At 42.2% G+C, this 21,511-nt stretch overlaps 1 protein-coding gene across 5 annotated transcripts in view; it reads right to left on the bottom strand.

The window, feature by feature from the left end:
• Positions 1–16,798, bottom strand: part of KIF1B (kinesin family member 1B) — a 68,562-nt gene extending 51,764 nt beyond the window's left edge. For all 5 annotated transcript variants that reach the window (XM_083876601.1, XM_083876598.1, XM_083876599.1 and 2 more), the window contains exons 1-7: positions 16,624–16,798; positions 3,288–3,364; positions 1,990–2,169; positions 1,579–1,644; positions 1,065–1,243; positions 286–397; positions 83–160 (exon numbers count right to left, since the gene is read on the bottom strand). In XM_083876601.1, coding sequence (XP_083732727.1) covers positions 83–160; positions 286–397; positions 1,065–1,243; positions 1,579–1,644; positions 1,990–2,169; positions 3,288–3,364; positions 16,624–16,729 — 798 coding nt within the window. In that variant the 5' untranslated portion in view covers positions 16,730–16,798. The remainder of the gene's footprint in view (positions 1–82; positions 161–285; positions 398–1,064; positions 1,244–1,578; positions 1,645–1,989; positions 2,170–3,287; positions 3,365–16,623) is intronic.
• Positions 16,799–21,511: the final 4,713 nt, after the last annotated feature.

The following is a 21,511-nucleotide window of genomic DNA, read 5'->3' as shown; positions in this document are numbered from 1 at the left end:
TCAGGTGTGCAGCTCTTTTCCCCACAGTGATAACTGTCCACACAGACTCCCCGTGCTGCTCGTGCCCTCCCCAGCCCCGCACCTTTAGCCGCGTTCCCTTGGCACCGGTGGAGTCGGCGCGCTCACTCCCTGCCAGATCCACCAGGCTGATCTTGCTGACCTGAGGGAGAAAGCACAGCAACAGGAGTGTTAGTTCTTGGGGAATTAGAGCAAGGACAGAACTACAGAGCCACTGCAGAGAAGATCTGTGAAGAACAGTCAGAAGGCCACTTATCTGTAACGCACCTTCTCTGTGGAAAGGTCGGTTTCTGTGTCGTGTTTCTTCTGAGTAAAGACAATTGTAAACACGGCGTGAGAGCGGCTGCTGGTTTCATTCATGTTGGTGGCTGCCACAGTCCTAAAATATGAACAGAGAGGAGCATGTTTAAAAAAGGACAATTACCTGCAGGGCTGAAAGCAGCTGCAGGGGAATGAGAGCAAGAGGCTGCACAGGGGATGTGCTGCCCTGCAACCAAGACCCAGCCCCACCTAACACCGTTATCAAACCCTTTCACTTTTTCAACCCTGAATTACTCCCATCTTTATCACAGTTTAAACAGAGCTTTCTTAATCTGTGTACTCAGCAGTCCACCTTACATGCAAACACCAAGAAACACCTGAGCAGCATTTATGTGAGTCTTTCTCACACACTGTTAAATGGAGCCAACAGCTGACATGGAAACAACTAATAATGAACAAGAAATTGAAGCTGGAATGCCAACTTTAGTCCTGAATTAAGAGAGTAGGAGACTTCTCACATAGATTTTTATACTAGGATAGTGACAGAGTACACAGCCAAGGCAGAAGTAAATGCCAGTACAATTATTTAGACTTCATCTCAAGTCATTACAATCTTTAAATGTCTACACAGTGATTTGCAGCACTAGTTCAGCACACAAAGCAATTTCAGCTTTTAACAGCATTGATCAGTGCATATTTCAGTAATACTCCTCACTTACAAGAGGTTTTTTAAAGTGCTAATGCATAACAGTGATAAAAATATACAGCACACTGCCATGACTAACCTGGCTTTGTTCCCAGCATCCATGAGGTCTGCAATGTCTGTGTAAGATGTCACTGCTAACTTGGACAGATCCTCCACGTAGGGTCCAAGGAGGGGATGTTCTCGCACCCGCAAATTCCCTTTGTTCTTCGGGTTCAACAGGTCTCTGACTCTCTCACAGTAAATCTCCATGTAGCTCACCTGGAAACAGGAATTTTGACAGGAATTCAGTGTTTCTGAAGGTCTCCTCCACAGCATTCCACAGTGCCAGTGGTAAAAATTCCCCCAGCCCACCACAGGAAAGCAGCAGGTGGGTGTCTCTGGTCATTTAACAGCTTAAACAATGGCAGAGGCAAGAGTCAAAAGTTTCCTGCATCACACCTCTAACATAAGCTGTTGGCCTTGCACCCATGTATAGATCCTTCAACCATTTCAGAAAACATTGGTGTGTAATGAAAAACTGTACAATAACCCAGCACCTAAGCTCAGTTTGATGTCCAGCATTCAGACATCCTTTGATCCCTCACCACACTCACCTCTACAGAATATGACATTTCCTCATTGCTGTTGTCATTGATTTTCTCAAACAGCTCTTCACATAGCTGGAAAGAGATCAAGCCCAAGTCAGAAATGAGTCTTTACTGAGAAGTAACAAGTAACTATCAGGAGATGTCATGGAAATAGCTTTAGAATGAGGGCAGTGGAAAAAAAATTAGCCTAATGCATCAATGAGACACAGCCTCACTGGGAAGATAATTCATCTCAATCCTACATAACTAGCAACCTTACTTTGTCTAGTCTCTCAACAGCTGTTCTAGGTTTCAGCAGTATCATTATTCTGTACTATAACACCAGCAGTAAGCTTTAGTTCTGTTAACTCTAACTGCAATATGTGTGTGTCTGAGGAAGCTATAAAAACCAAACTCCCTTTCTGGGCTGGGTCCTACCTGGGGAATGATGCCTGCTTGGCTCTCCTCCTGCTTGCCCATCATGGTGTAGGATTTCCCAGCCCCGGTCTGCCCATAGGCAAAGATGCACACGTTGTAGCCCTCGAAGGCGTGCAGGAGCATCTCCTTCCCAATATCATTGTACACACGGCTCTGAGATGCAAAGCAGGGATCTTCAGGCTGCAAAGACACCAAAACAGCATAAATACAGATTTCCCCTATCATTTGAGAAAGATTTCAAAAAGCAACTAGCTTTTTTTATACTTTTATCTTGTAGGCCAATCCCTTAGTGAGAGGTAAATTAGGCCATTTTTACACACAGGTTTTTCCCAAGGCAGAACAAGACGGAGAAGAACAACAATGACAATGTCACTGCATTGTTTGTGAGTGTATCTTATTCTTAATCTAGCATTCTCTTGCTTCCTGAAATGTTGTACTTTAGCATTACCTGCTCCTGAAATCAGGACAAATTTAGCTGTGCTAACATTCTAACGTAGGGCTCAAGATTTTATCAGACCTCTTCTGTTCCTTGATGCTGCTTATCTGCTAGTTTTCATGCATTCTGTTCATAATGTTCCTGTGACTGGGCTACAATCAACTTTCATGGCTGCTCTGAAAAACTCAGTAAGAGAGGGGAGTGTTTTATCGTGAAAACAGTCTCACTGACCACACATTTGTTCAGAAATATTAAGTGTCATTTCACCATCCAAGTTACTAAAATTAATCTTAGAGAAATGCATTATCCCTTCTTTCTACATCTTTTAGAAAACAAGGCAGGGGAGGAGGAGGTGGCAGAACAACACAGTTCTGCTGGAGAACAATTACTGGAAGTCAGTGAGAGCTCAGCAGCGACTCACAGAAGGGTGGGGCACAGGAGCTGGATGAGAATTTATTGCTTTTGCAGCTATTGGACACATGGATCACTGTGCTGCCTTTTCCAGAAATGCAAACGAAACCCAGACCACGGATCTCCTTGAACTGTAAGAACTCGAGCCACTGTCACTTGTCCAAGAGGAGAAATGAATTAAGTGTGGCATATCACATCCTTAAAATGTTTAGAACAGAACATTGTTGGGGAATATTTTCAGGAATCTTTCAAATCTTTACAAGTAGTTTTAGCTTTCTGCTCTCACCCAATCAGGGAAACACAATATACAATGACAAGCTTTTAACCTGAACGTGGGTGAGAAAGACTGTGTAGAAACATCTGACGGGGTGGCATAATCAGAAGAGAATGTTAAATCAACCCAAACTGCAACAACAACAACAAAACCAGGTTTTCTTGTAAAAACACTTACCGAGGTGTGGGACCAATAAGAGTAGTCAAAGCTGAAGGACTTTGGTGCTTCCTTAGGATTCTTTGGGTTGATAATACCTACAGGAAATAAAATTCAAACTCTTAGCTAACTTGACACTTAGGAGCATAATTAGTAAACTGGCTGACCCATAATGTGTGAATCCAAGTGTTCAAAGCTGCCACATGGCACACGAGTAGGAAGACTGAAGTAACAGACTCACTGCTTCCTAATACTATTATTTCTGTAAGACTCATTTTAAATGAGACAAGAAAAAAAACTCCTAGGAGGAATATAGGGAATTCTGTTGCTTTACAGAATTCTGTGTATTCCACACAATCAACAAAAGCTTTTTCAGGTACCTTTAGGTTGGTGGGTTTAGTACTTTGGGTTTTTTCTTTGCCAACAATAAAACTGCTGGTTATAACCTTTGCCTGTAGGGGAGCAGTGCACAATGGATCCAGCAGTCCTGTAATGGCACACACCATGCCTGGAGTTTCTGAATTCCAGAGAAGATAATTCATAAGCACAGCCCTTGCTGCAGAAGTGAATCTCTACTGCTTCCTTCTTTTTGATACCACAGTGCTGGAAATACTTAAATCTGTTATTTCCAGTAGCTGTTTTCAACACCATCTGTGTAAGTAGGACTGTAAAAAAACACATAGTCCTGAGGGTATTAGATAAACCACCCTGGATTTACACATCTGCCCCTGCACCTAAAGCAGCAATTTGCCCCTGGGAGTGAGACATTAACTGTGATGTGTGCAAATAAAGTCCACAAGGAAATGAGCCATACAAAGGTGTCAGCAGTCTTCCTGGGGCTGATTTACATCCTGATACCAGACATCCGAGAAAGAAGATGCTTATTTCTCATATATTCTGCCAGTTAGGCTATGCTTTGGGAGATGGGGGCTCTTCCTTTCCTTCTGTGATGAATAAAAATTACATCACCCACAGCTCTTACCATTTCAAACAAGAACTCAGCATCTTGTTTCACTGAAATCTCTGAAAATGTGGTTACAGGATCCCCATTAAAATCAAATCATTCCTCCACCAGATGCTGTGTTCCTGAGCAGGGCTGTTGTCCAAAATGACAGTGTGGAGAAAAGATCACTGCCTGGACTGCAAATAGCAACAGTTGCTACTCTATTTCTGGTGGCCAACTCCATTTCACTTGGATGCACCTTGTGCTGACATTCTTGCCTTAAAAAAAACTGACAGACAAGCAAAGCCAATGAATTATATGCACCAGCACAGTATCGAATTGCAAAAAATGCTTGTGGCTTTGGATAGCAACACGGGCATCAACACAGAACAAACTGTAACCTAAGCAATCAGCCATGGCTTTGGCTCCCCTTTACTTGCTTTGCCAGAGCAGCACTACAGCTCCACTCACACTATCCCACCAGTCTTAAAGAGAACAAAAAACAAATCCCAAAGACAACTCCCTGCCCCAAACTTAAATTAATTCTCTCTTTGCTGTGTATTCCAGACCACTACAATCCCAACAATTTCTTATTTAGAAATTTAAATCAAAGCTCTGAAAGGCAAGGGAGACATAGTGCCTTGTAGCTAGAAGTCCCCACCCAAAAAAGCAGTACAAATAATACAATCTCCACAATAGTGTCTGAAAAGGCACTATAAACTTGCCATTAGCTTCCCTTTCTTGCTTCCAGACTAAATTTGATCCATCACACTGGAGAAAAGTTCAGGCTCTGTGATTTATGCAAGTCATTCCATTCAGCTCTATTTTTTTTCCTCTTTTTAAACCATTGCTGTTATTATTGATATTTTCTTAGACAGACTTTCCTCAGCCCTTCACACTGAGTTCCATGTCCAGCTCACAGTTCTGAAAATCACTTTCTAGGATGTATATTTTTGCAAGGCATATTTTGAGAAGTGTATCAGGAAAGGGAGTTTAATGTGCAAGAAAGCAGCTGTGTCAGAGGTTGGGAATGCAGCTGCCTGGCCAAAACCTTCCAGTGCAGCAGGAGTGGGTCAGGGCAAACCTCCCAGCTGCTGGGAACTCTGCAGGCATGCTGCCCCTCTCCACTGTGATCCAGACACAGCCTCTGCACTCAGCTTCTGCTCCAAGCCTGGAGTCTGCTCATCCCCATTTCTGTTTCTTCCACACAGTCCATATCCTCCATTTCAGAATCATTGCTTGCACAGAATTCTCAGTCTACAAATGAATCCAGCAGAGCTGACTGGGTGAGAAAACAGAAGATCAAGATCTCCACAGATTTCAGCTGGACTGAAACCCTCCTCATTTGGGGTATAGAGCACCAGTGGGTGCTGCCAGCATTGGTGATGTCTGATGTGGTCTGGGTTTAAAACCAGTCATCAGGCAGGCAATAGTGTGATTAAAGCACCTGGAAGATGATGAGGCAGCTAAGAAACCAGGAGTTCAAACTGAAATAACTGACCTCACTTGAAGGTACCTATTGCACCAAGCATCATCTTTGGAGGGACAAGAAAACCCATGAAATCTAGCTACTTTTAATGGATATTTCTGAAGAAATTAAAAGGCTTCTTATGGTACAGGTAAGCTTTATCCTAAATGTTCATGTGTCAAATTGGAAAAAAAAGAAATTAGACTGAGTTGGCCACACTGATTTTATGTACCGTGTTTCTCAACCTGCTGCTTTCTGCTGAAGGAGGAAACAAATCCAGTTAAAACAGAAAGAGAGTGTTCCCAGTGTCTCCAATAGCCAGGAGACACTAACAGCTTTTCAGTTACTTTGTTTGGTTTTTAAACCATGTAAGGCCAAGATGAATTATCTCAGTGAATCATGAAACAGGTCGTCATCTATCTCCTCTCCCCACAGCAGCCTCACCGCACGGTCCACACGCTAATGGTTTGATTACAGGGCCTCAGGAAATGAGAAAGGCAATAAGGCAGACCATCACAGCAGGAACACATTAATAGTCTTTTTATCTTACAGAATAAATTTGTTTATCTGCTATTTCAAAAGTCCAATGTGGCAATTAACTCTTCTGTTTGCAAACTGACACTGCTGCTTTGTGCTGCAGCTATAATTACCATCAGCATGGCACCGGAGCAGCTCTGGGTGTGGAGTTAGCCAGTGTCTGAGAAAATCCCTCTGTCAGGCCCCTTGCTCCACCAAGAGACAATTTATTACCTCATGGGGCATCTTCTGGCTTCCCACAAGCTGAGCTTTCTGCACCAAAGAGACACTGCAAGGGAGATTTTACAGAACGACTGTCTGCTACACCTTTGCCACTGACACAGGTCACACCTGGAGCCACAAGATGAGAAGGAGGAAACAAGCTGAGGATGATATTTCTCTGATATTTCTATATATTTCTATGATATTTCAGTGCCTGAAACCTCTTCTGGGATCAAAGCAGCAGCAACCACAGTGGGGTTAATGCCCATCATTTACCTTTGGAATGGAAGGCCAAAATAAAAAAAAAAAAAAAAAAAAAAGGCAAGGGAATGTTCATGGGATTAAAATATTTTCTACAAATTATTGATTTGGCGGAGAGAAATGCCCACATTATTACTTTTCTTTATTTGAATAATGAATTTCTGGAAATTTTGAATAAGAAATAATGCTTAAATCTGTTTTCTACCTTTGCACACAAATAAAGTAATTAGAGGTCATAAAGTGCAATAAATAAAAGTCCACAGAGTGAAGGGCTCTGCAGCAGAGCCCAGGGGAAGCTGCTGATTCAGCACCCACTGCCATCCCCACCTGGAGACACTGCCTGCACCCAAAGGCTTCACTCCCCTTACACTGAGCCAGGCTGAGCTGCTTCACACCAGCCAAAGTTTCCCTGAGCAGGAGCAATTCACAGATTCTCTGGAGCTCGAGCAATTTCAACAATTCTTTTTAGCTGCTTCGCTGTTTAAGTTTGGTGGACTTTTTGATACCCGTAACTACAAACATTTTATATCTCATGGACCAAAAGGGAAGGAAATGCAGTTTAAAAATAAATTTCTTCACACCAAATAATCTAATTTTTTTTAGTATTATATAAGACCCAAATACTGGTTGGTCCTTGTGCAGGACAAGTACATAGTAGGAGCAGTACAGAGGAGCAAAAGGAGAAAGCAGGAGCAGAATAAATGAAAGAATTACACTTTTAGATGTGCTCTGCCAACAGTAACAGACCCATCTCCACAAAACATTTGGATTTTAACATACTCTTACTTAAACAGGCGACTTCATCTTATGGCATTTTTACTTCCACAGTCCATCCCACATGTTCCTTAATTAACATTTTCTATACCATCCACCATCTGCTTTTATCAGCTAGCACAAAAATAACATATACTTTTAACCTTTCAAATCTATGAGCTCAAATTCATCCCTAGTTTTGTAGCAAACACTGTAGCAATACTTGAAAGATCACTATTGAAATAGTAGTCATATATTTCATAATGTGTTATATTGCATTCCTATTGTCATTTTAGACATCGAAATTTTTTGCCTTATAATCCATTTTTAATTTCTGAAGCTGAAATTCAAAAAGCACAGGTCAAATATGCATTTTGGTTTATAATTATAACCAGAGTGTGGAGCACAACTGAGAGCTGATGCAAAGTTAAAATCTTTTATGGTATTTCCAACTGGAAGCAGCATTTTGTCTTCTCACTCCTTCCTGAACACACACAAACACATTCCCACTTCAAGCCTTCATTTCTGGACTTACACTTCCAGTCTCCTTTAAAACTAACCAAGTAAACAGACAGTGGGAAGCCTACAAAGTGGAGAAAAAAAAAATCCACAAAAGCAAGGAAACTTAGCCAAGATCAGCCCCCTCATTCCATTCCCGTCTACTCAGGCACACAAATATTTTTGCAGGCACAAAGAATGACTAGAAGTGCTTCTTAACCACTCCAAACCAATATCAGATTATGACACTGAATTTGCAGTCCAAGCCTGATCTGCTCTCATCCCAGGCAGTGCTGCTCCTCAGCATGTCACAAATTTGGCAGATTGGAAATTATCTGCAGTTCAGTATCTGGGGATGCCGAGCACACACAACTCCTCCTAATAAACTCTCAGAACAGACAGACAGAGTGTGCAAAGCACTCAGGAGGCCGAGCTGAAGTGATTCCCTTACCCTCAGTGCATTTAAAGTCAAGTCAGTGTCTCACCCAGCCCCAGTGGGCTGGTGCCAACAGCCTGGCAGCATTAGTCACCCCGGGGCGCTGCAGGGGCTGCCCAGCACAGCCTGCCCTTCAGATAAACACCAGCAGCCAGAATTAACCAGCCTTCAGCCTGGGATTAGCTGCTACACAGCCTGGGCTACAGCAAGGGGGTGAAGGGACCGACACACTGAGGGGTTTTCTTAAACAAACAAACAATTCCTAATCAGAAATGAAACCCAATTATGATGAAAGTGGAGCATGGAACTGGAAAAACAGACCTTCCCAGATTTGTGCAACACAGCCTGCTCTGTCGTTAACATCTGCCATTCCCATATTGCCACCATAATGCTGAGGGCACAAAACCTCTTCAGTTTCTACATATGAAATAAAATTAGATTTCTTCTCATGAAGAGAGGCTTCACACCAGCCTCGACAATTCTCCCTGTGGCAGCACTATTCTAGCCCAAGCACACATTCCTATCAAATGCCACCACTCAGAGACAACAGCCAGCAAGAAAAGCACTGTCTTCACTTTTGTTCTCCTTAATCATTAGTAAAGGAACAGGCAGACATTTTCAAAAATCGTTCTGGTCTTGAGAGAACTCTGGAAGGAGCAACTTCTGGGGGAAAAACACAAAATAATTGATTTCTATGCCTTCTTCAAACTTCAAATAAGCAGTAGTTTTATTACATTTGAATAAACAATTTATCCAATGAAAAAAAAATCTGGGGCTTTCAGAATTGACTCCACAAGACCAAAGTAACATTAAATACAGAGTGTCTTAAAAAACATGGGTCTGGAAAATATATCTGCACCATCTGCAGACTAGAATGACAACAATGGGAACATGTTCCTTACAGAGAGCAGGGTGGAGCAGGCATTCTTTATTTGCTGGAACGTGAATAACACCACAAAGACACGTTTAATACAGGCTTCTTTCCTCGGCATACGCTGCAATCAGATCTATGGCCATAGTGCTTTTATAAGACAGACTTTCAGGGCTGTTATTATAAGAGATAAATGAAGGGAAATGGACACTTCCAGCTCATGAAGCACTGCTTGCTTTTCAAAGCATTGTTTGCATTTTTCAAATCATTAAAAGGGAAGGAAACCGAGTAGAAGCTAAGAACAGCTCATTTGGAATTCAACCGGATTCTCTCCCCGCTGTGGAATTTCAGGCCTGCACTGGGAGAAAGGTTGGCTGGGGGAGGGAGGCCAGCGCCGCTCACAGAAGCTGCTGGAAAGCCTCTCTCATCCTCAGCTGCTCTCACAGATCCACAGCTATAAATACCGGCTCTCCAGCTGGTGCTCCCGGGGAACAGCACGGCAGCAGCCTCTGCAGCAGGCACCAGCCAGCTCAACCAGGCTGTGCTCCTCCCGGGATGAAAAGTTGACCCAAAACCATTCCCAAACTTGCACGGTCAGTGGATTACCTGGGAATGTCCTGGGGCAGAGGCAGGGTCAGCTCTGGGTGGGGCTGGGTGAGGGCTCCAGCTCAATCCTGGGCTCATGTTTTACCAGCATCTCCCCTCACCTGCTGCTCTGACCTGACATCACCGAGAGCCACTGGCCCCTCCTAAGAGCATCTTCACCTTCAGACGAGTGCCAGCAGGGCATTAAGAGAACACACGTAGCACTGCAACCTTGGGGAGAAAGGTCTTGAGGATTTCAGTCCAGTACTTAAGTCAGTTTGGTCAGTTCTTAATAGTGGATGTCTCTGGAAGAGTTTGTAGTGAATGAAAATATCTAGTTCTTCAAGTAGTTCCCATTAACAATTTGCATTCTCTTTACTTCTACTTGGATACTAAAAGGTGGCGGTTTATTCAAGCATTTGATTAAAAGAATCACCTCTAGAGGCCCAGCTCTGTGTCAGTGGGCACTAATTCTGAAGGGGAAGCACCACTGACAGAAAGTGCTCAGGGTTTGTCAGCAATACCTCTCTGCTATAGTTCCACACCAGCTTCATACCATATTGTAGACTAACTGCATTTAACATCAGCTGAACACCCCAGTCATCATCCCACAGTCTCACTCCAGAACCAGCATTTGCATCTCTAGCATTTAAAGATCATTAAATGTTCATCTTCCCCCAGCTCCCCAAAGCCACCCTCTAAATTTTTTAAACAGTGCAGAATTAACACTTCGAGCTATTTTTATTCAGTCGTGAGAAAGGCTTTAGAAGGAAAATCAAGCACGTAAAAAATCCACATTTTTATTTCTTCTCCAAAGAAATATTCCAGGCTTGTAGCAAAACACATGAGCCGTCAATACTGCAGGGCATTCAGAGACAGTGACTAAGAAGGCTTGTGGACACAGAAATCCTACTGCTGCCAACCAGAGAACTCCAATGCTCATATTGGTAACAGGACAGTCATCAGAAGGGTTTGGGTAACCTCTGCTATTGTGACCTCTTTGACTTGTCTTTCAAACCTCAACCACAAGAGCATTGAGGCCTCCTCCATGTGACACCGTTTATCTCCCCACAAACAGCCTGTTTTGATAACACACCCACCGTGAATGCCGTGCACTATTATCATATTGGACAGGCATTCATTTAGCCTGCACCACTAACAAGGATTTACAGACCAGAAAAATCAGGGTAGGGGTGACGGGACATTCCTGCAACGCTGTTTATTTTCCCAAGACAACCTCATCATGAAAGGTACAAGTAGAAAACACTAGAAACACTTGAAAAAAACCAACCAAGAAGAAAACCAAGCTGTGTGCTTTAAGAACCAATGCTTCTTGGCAGGAACAAGGCATTAGAAAGGGAATATGCTTATTTTTTGAGATATCTAAAATCATTATTTTCATAAGACAGATTGCAAGTCAAAAGTATATCAATAAATAGATGGCTGAATTATTGATGAGGTTACCTTACTCTATGAACCTTTCAATAGTTCTGACTTTTGCACTGTATTTCAAATACCACTAATTTAGACCAGCATGCAATAAATCAAAAGCCTTTTAAGTTCAGTCCTGCTTTCCCACCCATTTTTAATTTGCCCCAGACCTGCATAAAGCAGCACACATCTTAAAAGAAAAAGATAAAAAAATCAAAACAAAGCAGGAATTAAAATAAGATGTTTCTGTATTAGGTTTTTTGGTTTGTTTTAATTTAAACATTGAAGTCTAGATCTGAGGTTTTACACAACTTAGGGAGGAAAAAAACCCAAACAACAAAACAACCATTAGAAGAAATAGACTTTTTTTTTTTTTTTTTTTTTTTTTTCACTACAACCTCTACAAATGAAGTGCAGAATGTGTTCCCAAGGTTTTCTGATGCCAGGGACGCCTGGGTGAGGAGCTGACAGCCACACGTCCACAGCAGCAGCCGGGACTATTGCTGCTGGCAGACGGGACCACTCCACAAGGCCTATTTTTATTAAACACCCAATACCTCCAGCAGCCACCAAAGAACCTGCCAAAGTTACTGAGCACAGAGGCTGCAGCTGAGTTAAAATGCCAAGAGGAGATTTTCAGGGCTGAGCTGAGGATCCAGGTGTCCTCAGCCCCTCCAAGACAACCTGGACTGTGCAGCTGCACCTTTCCTCTGCTGCTGTTTGTGACAAACCAGAACAATAATCACAGAGGAAATGCAGGTTGAGAACTTTGGTTTACTCTGTCACTTGCCCGTACAAGATGCTAAACCCTGTTTTCATTCATCTAGTGCACAATTAAATGCAACAGACACATTCCAAGTAGGGTATTTCCTTATTTCCTTGATTAATTTGTTTTGTTTTTTACACACGTATTTAGATTTTTAAAAGAATAAGCCTGCTGGGCTCTTTGCTAGTGATTAGTATTTAAATGCTGTCTTGTAGCTACTAGTTTGAACCTCTGCTTCAATATAATTTGTTTTTATTTATGTGTTATTTATTTACAGGCCAGATTATCAAATCACTTCCACAAAAAACGCAAAACAAACAAACAAACCAAAGGAAAAAACCAAACCAAACCAAAAAATCCCTCAAACAAACGAAAGCAAAACCAGAAAAAGCACAACACTCGAGGAGTCTTTAGGCACCAACAGCTTCTTCTTTCTGCTCAATATCCCAAGGCAGCAGCTGCCAAGGTTGTTTATATTTGTTACATTTGAAAAGCCCATGCAAGAATGAGCACAAGAACTACTGACACACAAAACACTCTCAGATCTATAGCTCAGCTTTCATGTATTACACTGCAGAATCTTTTTCCCACTCACCACAAAAACAGTCATTAATTAACTGGACAGGAATAAGTAATTAATACATTGTGAGCAAAATGCATTGGTGTAAACCTTTCTGAACAAAAATTGGAAATAGCAAGAATTAAAGACAAAACATATTCAACCAAGATATGCTGAAAACCATGATCCATATTTTAATCATTTATTTCAAAAAGCCACTTGTGAGTTTGGCCATGATAAGCCACCTATCCAGTAATTTAAAGACTAAACTCTTCAGAACTCCCAATGAAAACATCATTTCTGCCAACTGAATTCACTTGCCTGGCAGTTGCTTTTGAAAACAAAGCTTATGTTTCTTAGTATGATTTCTAAGTGATAATTATTTTAAAAGATGGCCTTTTCTGAAATTAATCCTACTCAGTTACTGTTTTGATGGAGTTTTTTAATTACTCATTTGATGGTGACATTACCTCTTCTTTGGAAAGTATTTTGCATTCCCAAGTTAATTTAAACAGCAGAATTTTACAGCTTCTGACTTGTCCTGTCTCTAAGATTCCACCATTGCCCTCTGTTCCTCTACCCCCACTTCTCCCATGTCCACTGCAGAACTTCTGGCAGCATCATTCGAATGGATCCCGTCTGCAAATAGAAACGATCAGAGCAGCGCTGGCCTTGTGCCACATTCCTGCCCCTCAGTGCACTCAGCACACGGGACCTCAGCTGAGCTGCAGAACCTCAGCTTTGAAACGTGCATTTATGACATAAAGACTGACAATTTAAGTGCAAGACGTGTAATAGTGGAGCAGACAAAAAAAAAAAAAAAAGAGGTAAGTAATATGTTTCAAGTACTGATTTCAAAATTTCCATGTTTTGCATCCTTCCAGCAGAAAAACAGAATTCCCAGTTACTCACAGTAAGTGTCCTTAACACCATGGGTTAAAGATCTTGGTACAAATTCTCTTCTTCTGAGATTAAGACACACCTAGAACTGTATCCAGCTGCATTGTCATTCTTAAGCAGGGAGAAATGATAAAGACAGAGACCTACTATGAACCTTTATTAAAGGTCTAGGAGGAAATGACATTAAAGGCAGATAGGACAACAAGTAACTTCTTGTGCACAAGCAAATTATGTTGTTTTGCTTCTGAGGCAAAGAAGTGTGTAGCGAAATGGAGCATAAGCTTTCTAACCCAGAGGGAGGTTTTGCTTTGCTGGCAAACACCCCATGAATGACAGGCAATCCTCAAAGCCCTAAACAGCCAAATTCACACAAAAACTGCCCAACAAAAGCAGCATGTCAGGCAACAACCCTGGTGGCATCCTGACTTCAACAACCTACTTTGTTATGTATGTCAAAAAACACTCCTTTTTTCACACATTCATCTAAACTATTTATAAATAAAGCACACCTGTCATACACTTTATTATCTGTATCTTTATACAGTTTTCCTTTACACAATCCTAAGCACTTTGCCTCAGTTTCACTGTAATGCAGCAGCCTCTGCCAACACAGAACTCAGACAAAGTTTAAACACAAGACCCAAATAAAGGATTTGCAGAATAGCTCAATCAATACATACAGAATTAAAGTTCAAGTAAACTGTCAAAATCCCTTCTGAGCTATCAGACTTCACACTGTCCCATCAATCCGGTGTCACAACAGTCCATTAGGCTTTAATTCCGAGATAAGGGAACTTTAACTGTCCTGGAGGCTTAAAATAGTCACTGCTCAGTGTATCACCATCCTCTCAGGTTTGCCTCCTGTCAACCTGATCAGCGCACAAATGAAAAAATAACGTTCTCAGAGGCAAGATATCTAAACCTTGATCACTTCACTGGCGCATTTGAAGGTGTGAAGAAGGAACTCCTCAGTCTAGAGTTACTACTGAATTCCCTTTATTTTCAAATTGCTGCATCAGATATGAGTCTCAGATACACTAATTTCACTTTATGTGCTCAGCTTTTAGTCAGCAAGTTCAGACCTTAATAATGAGGAGTTCAATAATGTAACTGTGGGGCTGGAAAAAACTGAGCATCATGAAAATGGAAGAATCTTTGGCAGAACAGCACTTATTCCTTCCAAACCTAACATTGGTCTAAAAGCATTCAGCTGGAAGTTATGTGGGTTAGACAACTTGGTTAGGAAGATTCTTTGGAGAAAAGATTTCTGCTGGTTTTTCCCCCCAAAAAACAATGCCTTATTCACATCATTTATTATACAATCCTCTTCTGTTCAAACTACTCCTCTGTCCACTGCTTTCTTGTATTTCTCCTCAAAGAGGGAAATACAGGGAAAAATATCCCACAGATTGTAACAATGTTTTACTATTGCAACTGATGATTCCTTTCCAGAGCCTGAAATGGCCCCGATGACTTAAACCTGACCATCTGTCACATCACCCAGCTTGGTCAGAGCCATAGCATCCAAATGAGAGGCTGCAGATTAGAACATCTCAGAGAATAAAATATAGCAAAAGAAGTCATTTCTGTAAAGACACTTCCAATTAGACAAACGTGAAGTATTTTTCTCCTTCGGAAAACTGATGCAGCTTCTTGAAAATGTGGCACTGTAGTGCAGCTCCAGCATTCAGAAACAGAACCAGTGTGTGGGCCAGGCCAGAGCTCCAGCCCAGACAAACTGCCAGACACTGACTGGTCACCCTTGTTGCTGTGCCACAAACAAGGCGCTTCCACAGGCTCCTGCAATTCAAACACCTTAAACATCTGAAATTATTGCTGTGATGACTGCAGCAAGAAAAGCTGTTAGAGAAGGAGCTCAGAGCTTGGTGGCATTTCCATAACAAATGTCCTCTAATGAAATCTACACTTCTTCCATTCTACACGGGGATCCAGGGATGGCACACAAGCACCTGCTCTACCTGAGATGATATCAAACCCCTCCCACCCCTACCTTAAATGGAAATTTTGAAGTCCAACCCCCAAAAAGTTTCTTTGGGTAGTATTGCACATAAGGTCTGAAGATAAGAACTCTCTGCAGTAAAAAACAAGCTCTCTTCTCTATGACACCTCTCCTCCAATGAAACCATAAACACTATATAATTTAAGTGACCACAACCAGGACTTAAATTCCATTGCAGAAGCACAAGCAGGCTGACGTACAACCTTGGCTAAAAAAAAAAAAAAAAAGGGAGAGGCCTGTATGAAACCTCCTTTGTGTGAACAGGCATGAGTAAACACTCAAGTAATCAGACAGTGAAATAACTCAGTGCTCTTGGAGTGTTGCTGCTTCCTACAGCTGCAGACAAGACGGCTCTACTTGATTGCCCAACAATGAGAACTGCCCCAAGAGGAGCAGTTTATGGCAGAGCTGCTGGTCTGCAGTGGGGAACGATTCTCCCCCAAACGCTGCCCTGACCTCAAGGACCAAAAACAACCACCCCAACAACCGAGAGAGGTGTGCCCACACACATTTTCCCACAGAACACCCTTCTCCAAATTACGCCCACAACAATTACATGGGAAGCTTAACACTTCTAATTGGTTAGGAAAGAAGATGATTTTACGTAGTCTGTTATTTTGCTGTCGTTAAGACAGACCTGCTCTGGAAAGCACAAAACTTGATAACCTTGTCATCTCAGCTTTCTCAGCCAAATTATGTTCTTAACCAAAAGTACATACTGCAGAATAAGCACACCAACAACTAAAGCACCAGGTCCAAGCACAACTATCATGTGGTGGTCTGCAATGCATCCCTGTGTCTGTCTAGCCACACAGTATTTCCAAACACTGAAGTTCACAAAAAGGTATTTTTTCACTTTGGTACTCCAATCTTTCTGTAGAATTTTCAGATCAGCAGAAGCAAACACTATGAACAATTCCATAAAAATCAAGATACTTGAGATTTAGACTTTCTGCTCACATGCAGAGATAATCTCGTTTGTATTGACAGCCTCAGAAAAACAGAATAACTAAAAGATTAATTCTAGATGATACAATGTACACAGTTCACAGTCCGACAGAAGAAAATAATTAAGTAGGAAGTTTGGGAACAAAGAAAGACTCCCTTACAACAGTAAAATAAACTTACTGGTTGAATTGCCTTGCATCTGGATGATACATTTGGACTCCTTGCTGGTCTCTCGGGAGTTGAAAGGCCGGACCCGAACCGCCACCTTCACCGAAGCCCCCGACATCCTGCCTGCCTGGGGGGCACTCAGGGGATGGAAAGTGACCAAGAGCCTTCCAAGTTATCCTTCTTGTTGGTGTTTCTAAGGAGAAAAACAGCATTTAGTTATTTGCAGCTATTGTATACAAGATAGTGATAAAATTAGGAAGGTTCAAAGTTACTTCATAAATGGAATTTCTGTTCTGCTGAAAACCCTCCCTTCCCCCAAAAGGTGTCACTTCAAAGCCAGAACTGGAAATACATTTATCAGCACCTGTTCACTGTCTCCCGAGTCAAAAGTTTGCCACCTGAAGCAGTTCTTTTGAAGCATACAAATATTTGTTTTCATTACTTGGTTTTCGTCCAGAAAGTAAGGATGCCAATACCAAAATAAATATCTGGTTACAACATGTGTTAGGCTTAACCTAACAAAGATAATTTTAGCAGTAAAGACACAGCTACTTAAATTTCATCATGAGGCAATGACCATACACCCCATACCCAGGTTCTCTCACTGCCAAGCCCTGCTGCCACAACCCTTTAGCAATAATATTAAAACTAACTCAAGTGTCATGGGCCACAGCACACTGACTTTCAATACATATGACTCCAGAGAAAAGGGTGCACCCTTAAAGAACCCCTTGCAGTCCTGGGAAAGTCCTCTTCTTGAAGGAAATAACAACTCATCAACTACTTGTGTATCTACTGATTAAAGGACACGGTGTAAGGAGGAAGAGGAATCAAGAATTATTGCCTTCAGGGTAAATATTACTATCTATGCTCAGGCAAATGTCCACCATTAAATTCATCTCCATTATCAAAATGCTTGTTCAAATCCTACCACATCTAAATGATGGAGCACTTTGGTTGCAGGAAACATTCCCTGACAGCCACTATGCAACTTCAAGGCATGTCTGAGACAGGGGTGGAATGTAAGGCTACAAAGGATCAGTTTGTTTGTATTGGTGTCAACCAGCCTCTTCCATTAAAACAAAGTTTTCAGTTGGTCCACAACTGAGAAGTTTAACTCACTGCCACAGGACATGGTCAGTACTGAGGTCTAACAGCCCCAAAAAGCAATAAGATTCAAAGAACAAGTCCTCCTAAAAGCTCCTACCCTTGGCTGGGAAACCTTCCATGGCACAGACACACAGAACCTGGATGACTATAGTGAGAAAACACTGATTTATCCTTATATCCTCAACATCTGCCATGGCCACTGCTGAAGAGGGGATTCAGGGCTGGATTGATCCTTGGTCTGACTCAATACAGACATTTCTATCTGAACCTGATTTACCCTGGGCAGAACTCAACTCTGCTGAACCATGCACCCAGAAATCCTGACACCTTTTCTCTTATCAATGCACCATATCAGGGTTGTGACCACAGAGGTACAAAACTCACTAGCAGGTCTAAGGCAGAAGCATTTCAGCTCTAAAGTAAGTTCCACACTTGGTAAAAGTACTCATACAGGCTTAATTCAAGTTATGACACATTTTCCCACAGTACAAGAAGTCTTTAATAAAAGTGCAATACTTCACTAATGCCATCACATGGTGTAGGCAGAAATTAAATTACTCCCCCAAGTAGAAGCAATTGAAAGCATTCCTTATTTTCACAGGTACCTGAGGTATCTCATCAGACTAGAGGAATGTCTTTAGGAGCAAGCCAACTGAATCTCAATGTCACAGCAAACTGGTTGAGCAATGATTAATGACACAGCCACACCACCAGCTCAGGCTTAGGATGGAATTTTAAGAAGCTTCACTAAAATACTAAGCATAGAATAGAGCAGAAAAGTACTGGGAATGAATCCACATGATGTTCTGGGTTGTTCTAGAGACTGAGACTGCTTCACTCCCCCAGAGGTGCCAACTTTTGTGTGGAACCAAGTCCCAAACCACAGCTCCACTATAAACTTCTTCCCTCCCAGAACCACCCTGGGATTGGGGATTTTGGCTCTCCCTCCCCAGAGCAGGACCCTTGCACAGGTACCTGAGCCCTCACACCACGGCCAGGTGACGAGACTAATCCTGACACAACCCCCACGATTATACAACTGACCCTGAGTCCCTGGAGGTTGCTGTTGGAAACAGCAATGTCACTGTCTGTGGCCACGCAGTGCCCTGTTTGTGAAATTCTATTTAATAATGTCAGGTGCAAACGTCCATTTTTGTTCACAGTGACACAATTTGTGTCCAATGTCTTCTTATAATATTGTTAATAAATGTAGGGGGTTTGTTTTCCCTTCTTACTGTTGAGTCCCACAAAGAATTTTTTTCTGATGTTTTCATAAAAACACCTCTCAGAACACTGCATTAATTTCCATAGATCTATCTGGGAAGCTGGCAAACAGAGAGTTGGATGAAAGAAACATCTACTTAAAAAAAAAAATATATATATATATATATGTTCTCAATATATATATGTTCTAAACATCATATTCACAATAAGAAAACATGAAAATCACACCTCCAGAGACTCCATATGCAGTAGCAAATGACAGACGTGTTTGAAACACAACTGTGAAGAGATTCTCACAGAACAGATCACAAAATCACCTGCAACATGAAAATTTAACTGCTGGACTTCTGCAGGTACTAATTTTTCCCAACCCCAACTTTAGTGTTGACAGAAAATTAAATGTGGCACAATTTTAAATCTCTTTTGTTCTCAACTCTGCTATTTTTCATAGCTGAAGTAAGCAAAACACCTACTCATATTTGCACATGGACGTCAGATGTTTTGAAAATCAATTCACTATGCAAGATTTAATTTTTGTTAATAAGAAAATTAACCAAAACCAACATAATTTGCCAACCTTTCCATATATTTAAGCTGCTGGGGTTTTGGGAGGTCTTTCCACTTACCAGTAACCTCAACTGGTGGTAATAATTTATAAAGGCAGCATTGCCCTCCTCACACAGAATGGTAAAATAAGGCAAAATGAGCCCCAAGTTACACAGATCACAAACTGCAGCTGGTTTTTCAGGGCTCACATTTACCAGTAGTACCACTTCCCACTACAAAACGCTGACTACAGAGTGGAAATATAATTTGAAAAAGATAAAACCAAAATAAGCAATACAGTCTGTGGTACAGATTTAGAAGAAGAGTATTCATAAAAGAGCTTTTTTTTTAATGTTCATTACAGGCTTAGAAGGCTACCATCCATGCTGGAATGAATCATCTCCCTAATGTCTTGGAAATAGTCTGCTAGCCGTGTCTCTTTTCATGTTGAGTCTGCACGAATCCAATCAGGAACCAAAAAGGGAATTGCCTGTGTGTCTTTGAGGTGATCCACCACTGGCTCCAAAACAGGTGGTGGATGACACTCGAGTTTTTTATAGTGAGTTTCATCAGCAAAAAAGCAAATCCCACATTCTAGTTTTACATCTATTTGAAACTAAAAATACCCACCCTGTAAGTCGCACAGTGAAGTTTTAATATTAAAGTTAAATATTTAATTATTTAATATTTAATATTAATTATTAAGTCATTTTAAAACTCATCTAAATATCTTGTCCCTTTATTGGTATTCAAGCTGACAAACCCAATTGTGTTGATGAATCACCCTTCACATGCTCAACTAGATCTGGGCTTCCACAAAAATATTTGAATAAACATTAAGACTTGAATACTTGAATGTATTTCAAAGTTTGGGCCAACCAGTTTTTATGCAATGTCAAAATACAAAGGCATTGCTATTTATTTAAATAAAGTTACAAGCAGAGCAGGGATTGGATTCAAATTAGTATTGATACATGCAGAGAAGTCTGCAACATGCTCGAAGTGGTTACAAAACAATGTTCAAAATCTGTATCTCTGCATCAAAAAAAAAAAAAAAAAAAAAAAAAAAAAAAAGCCCAAACGCACCACAAATCTAGAAGAATCACTTTTATTTAAGATATTTAAGATAACCAGTCATATGCAGATATGACACAGTTATCTGGTATATCACAGAACGTGCTAACTTTGAAACAAACAAAAAAAAATGATTTGTAACTTAATCGGTGCAAGAGCTCTAAAGAAACAAAACAAGCGCGGAGATGAGCAGACGGAAAGTTGGCCAAACAGCTGTTTGGGGCAGCAGGCGGCTCTGAACGGGGGGCCCCGGCAGAGCCAATTTTGGGTGCCCCATGGAGCTGGGGCAGCGCTGGCGGTGCCATCCCTGGGCTGAACTCACACACCCTGCTGTATCGGGACCAGGTGGGGATGCCAGAACTCGGCCGGGCACCGCCACCCCATCACACGCACACATGGCTGTTTACCAACACCGCCTTGTGCAACAGCAGAAAGAGCCCAGCTGAGACGGAGCTGGAAGCGAAACATCCTTTGGAATTCATAATTCAGTACGGAACGCATTTACATTCCGGAAAGCAGACACAAATCCATCATCTGCTTCTGGCGAATTCTCCACTGCGGGCGATGCCCCCGGAGCGCCGGGCCCGGCCAGGCCAGGCCCTGCCCTGCTGCCCCCCGCCCGGGCCCGGGGATTGCCGGATCATCCTCCTAACATGGCTGCGCGGGGCTTCACCGGGCACGGCCTGAACCGGGCACGGCCTGAACCGGGCACGGCCTGAACCGGGAGCCCCGCACTGGGCACGGCCCGCACTGGGATCCACCCTCCCGCACCGGGCACGGCCCTCACCGAGAGCCCCGGAGCCGCTGTCACACCAGGCACGGCCCGCCCGGGATCCCCGCTGCCTCACCGGGCTCGGCCCGCACCGGGCACAGCCTGCACCGGGATTCCCGCACCGGGAGCCCCGCACTGGGCACGGCCCGCACCGGGAGCCCCGATGCCGCAACC

The sequence above is a fragment of the Zosterops lateralis genome (assembly GCF_965231275.1).
Source record: "Zosterops lateralis genome assembly, chromosome: 22".
Lineage (NCBI taxonomy): Eukaryota > Metazoa > Chordata > Aves > Passeriformes > Zosteropidae > Zosterops > Zosterops lateralis.
The sequence above is the reverse complement of the archived record's forward strand: the minus strand, read 5'-3'. Positions and strand labels throughout refer to the sequence as shown.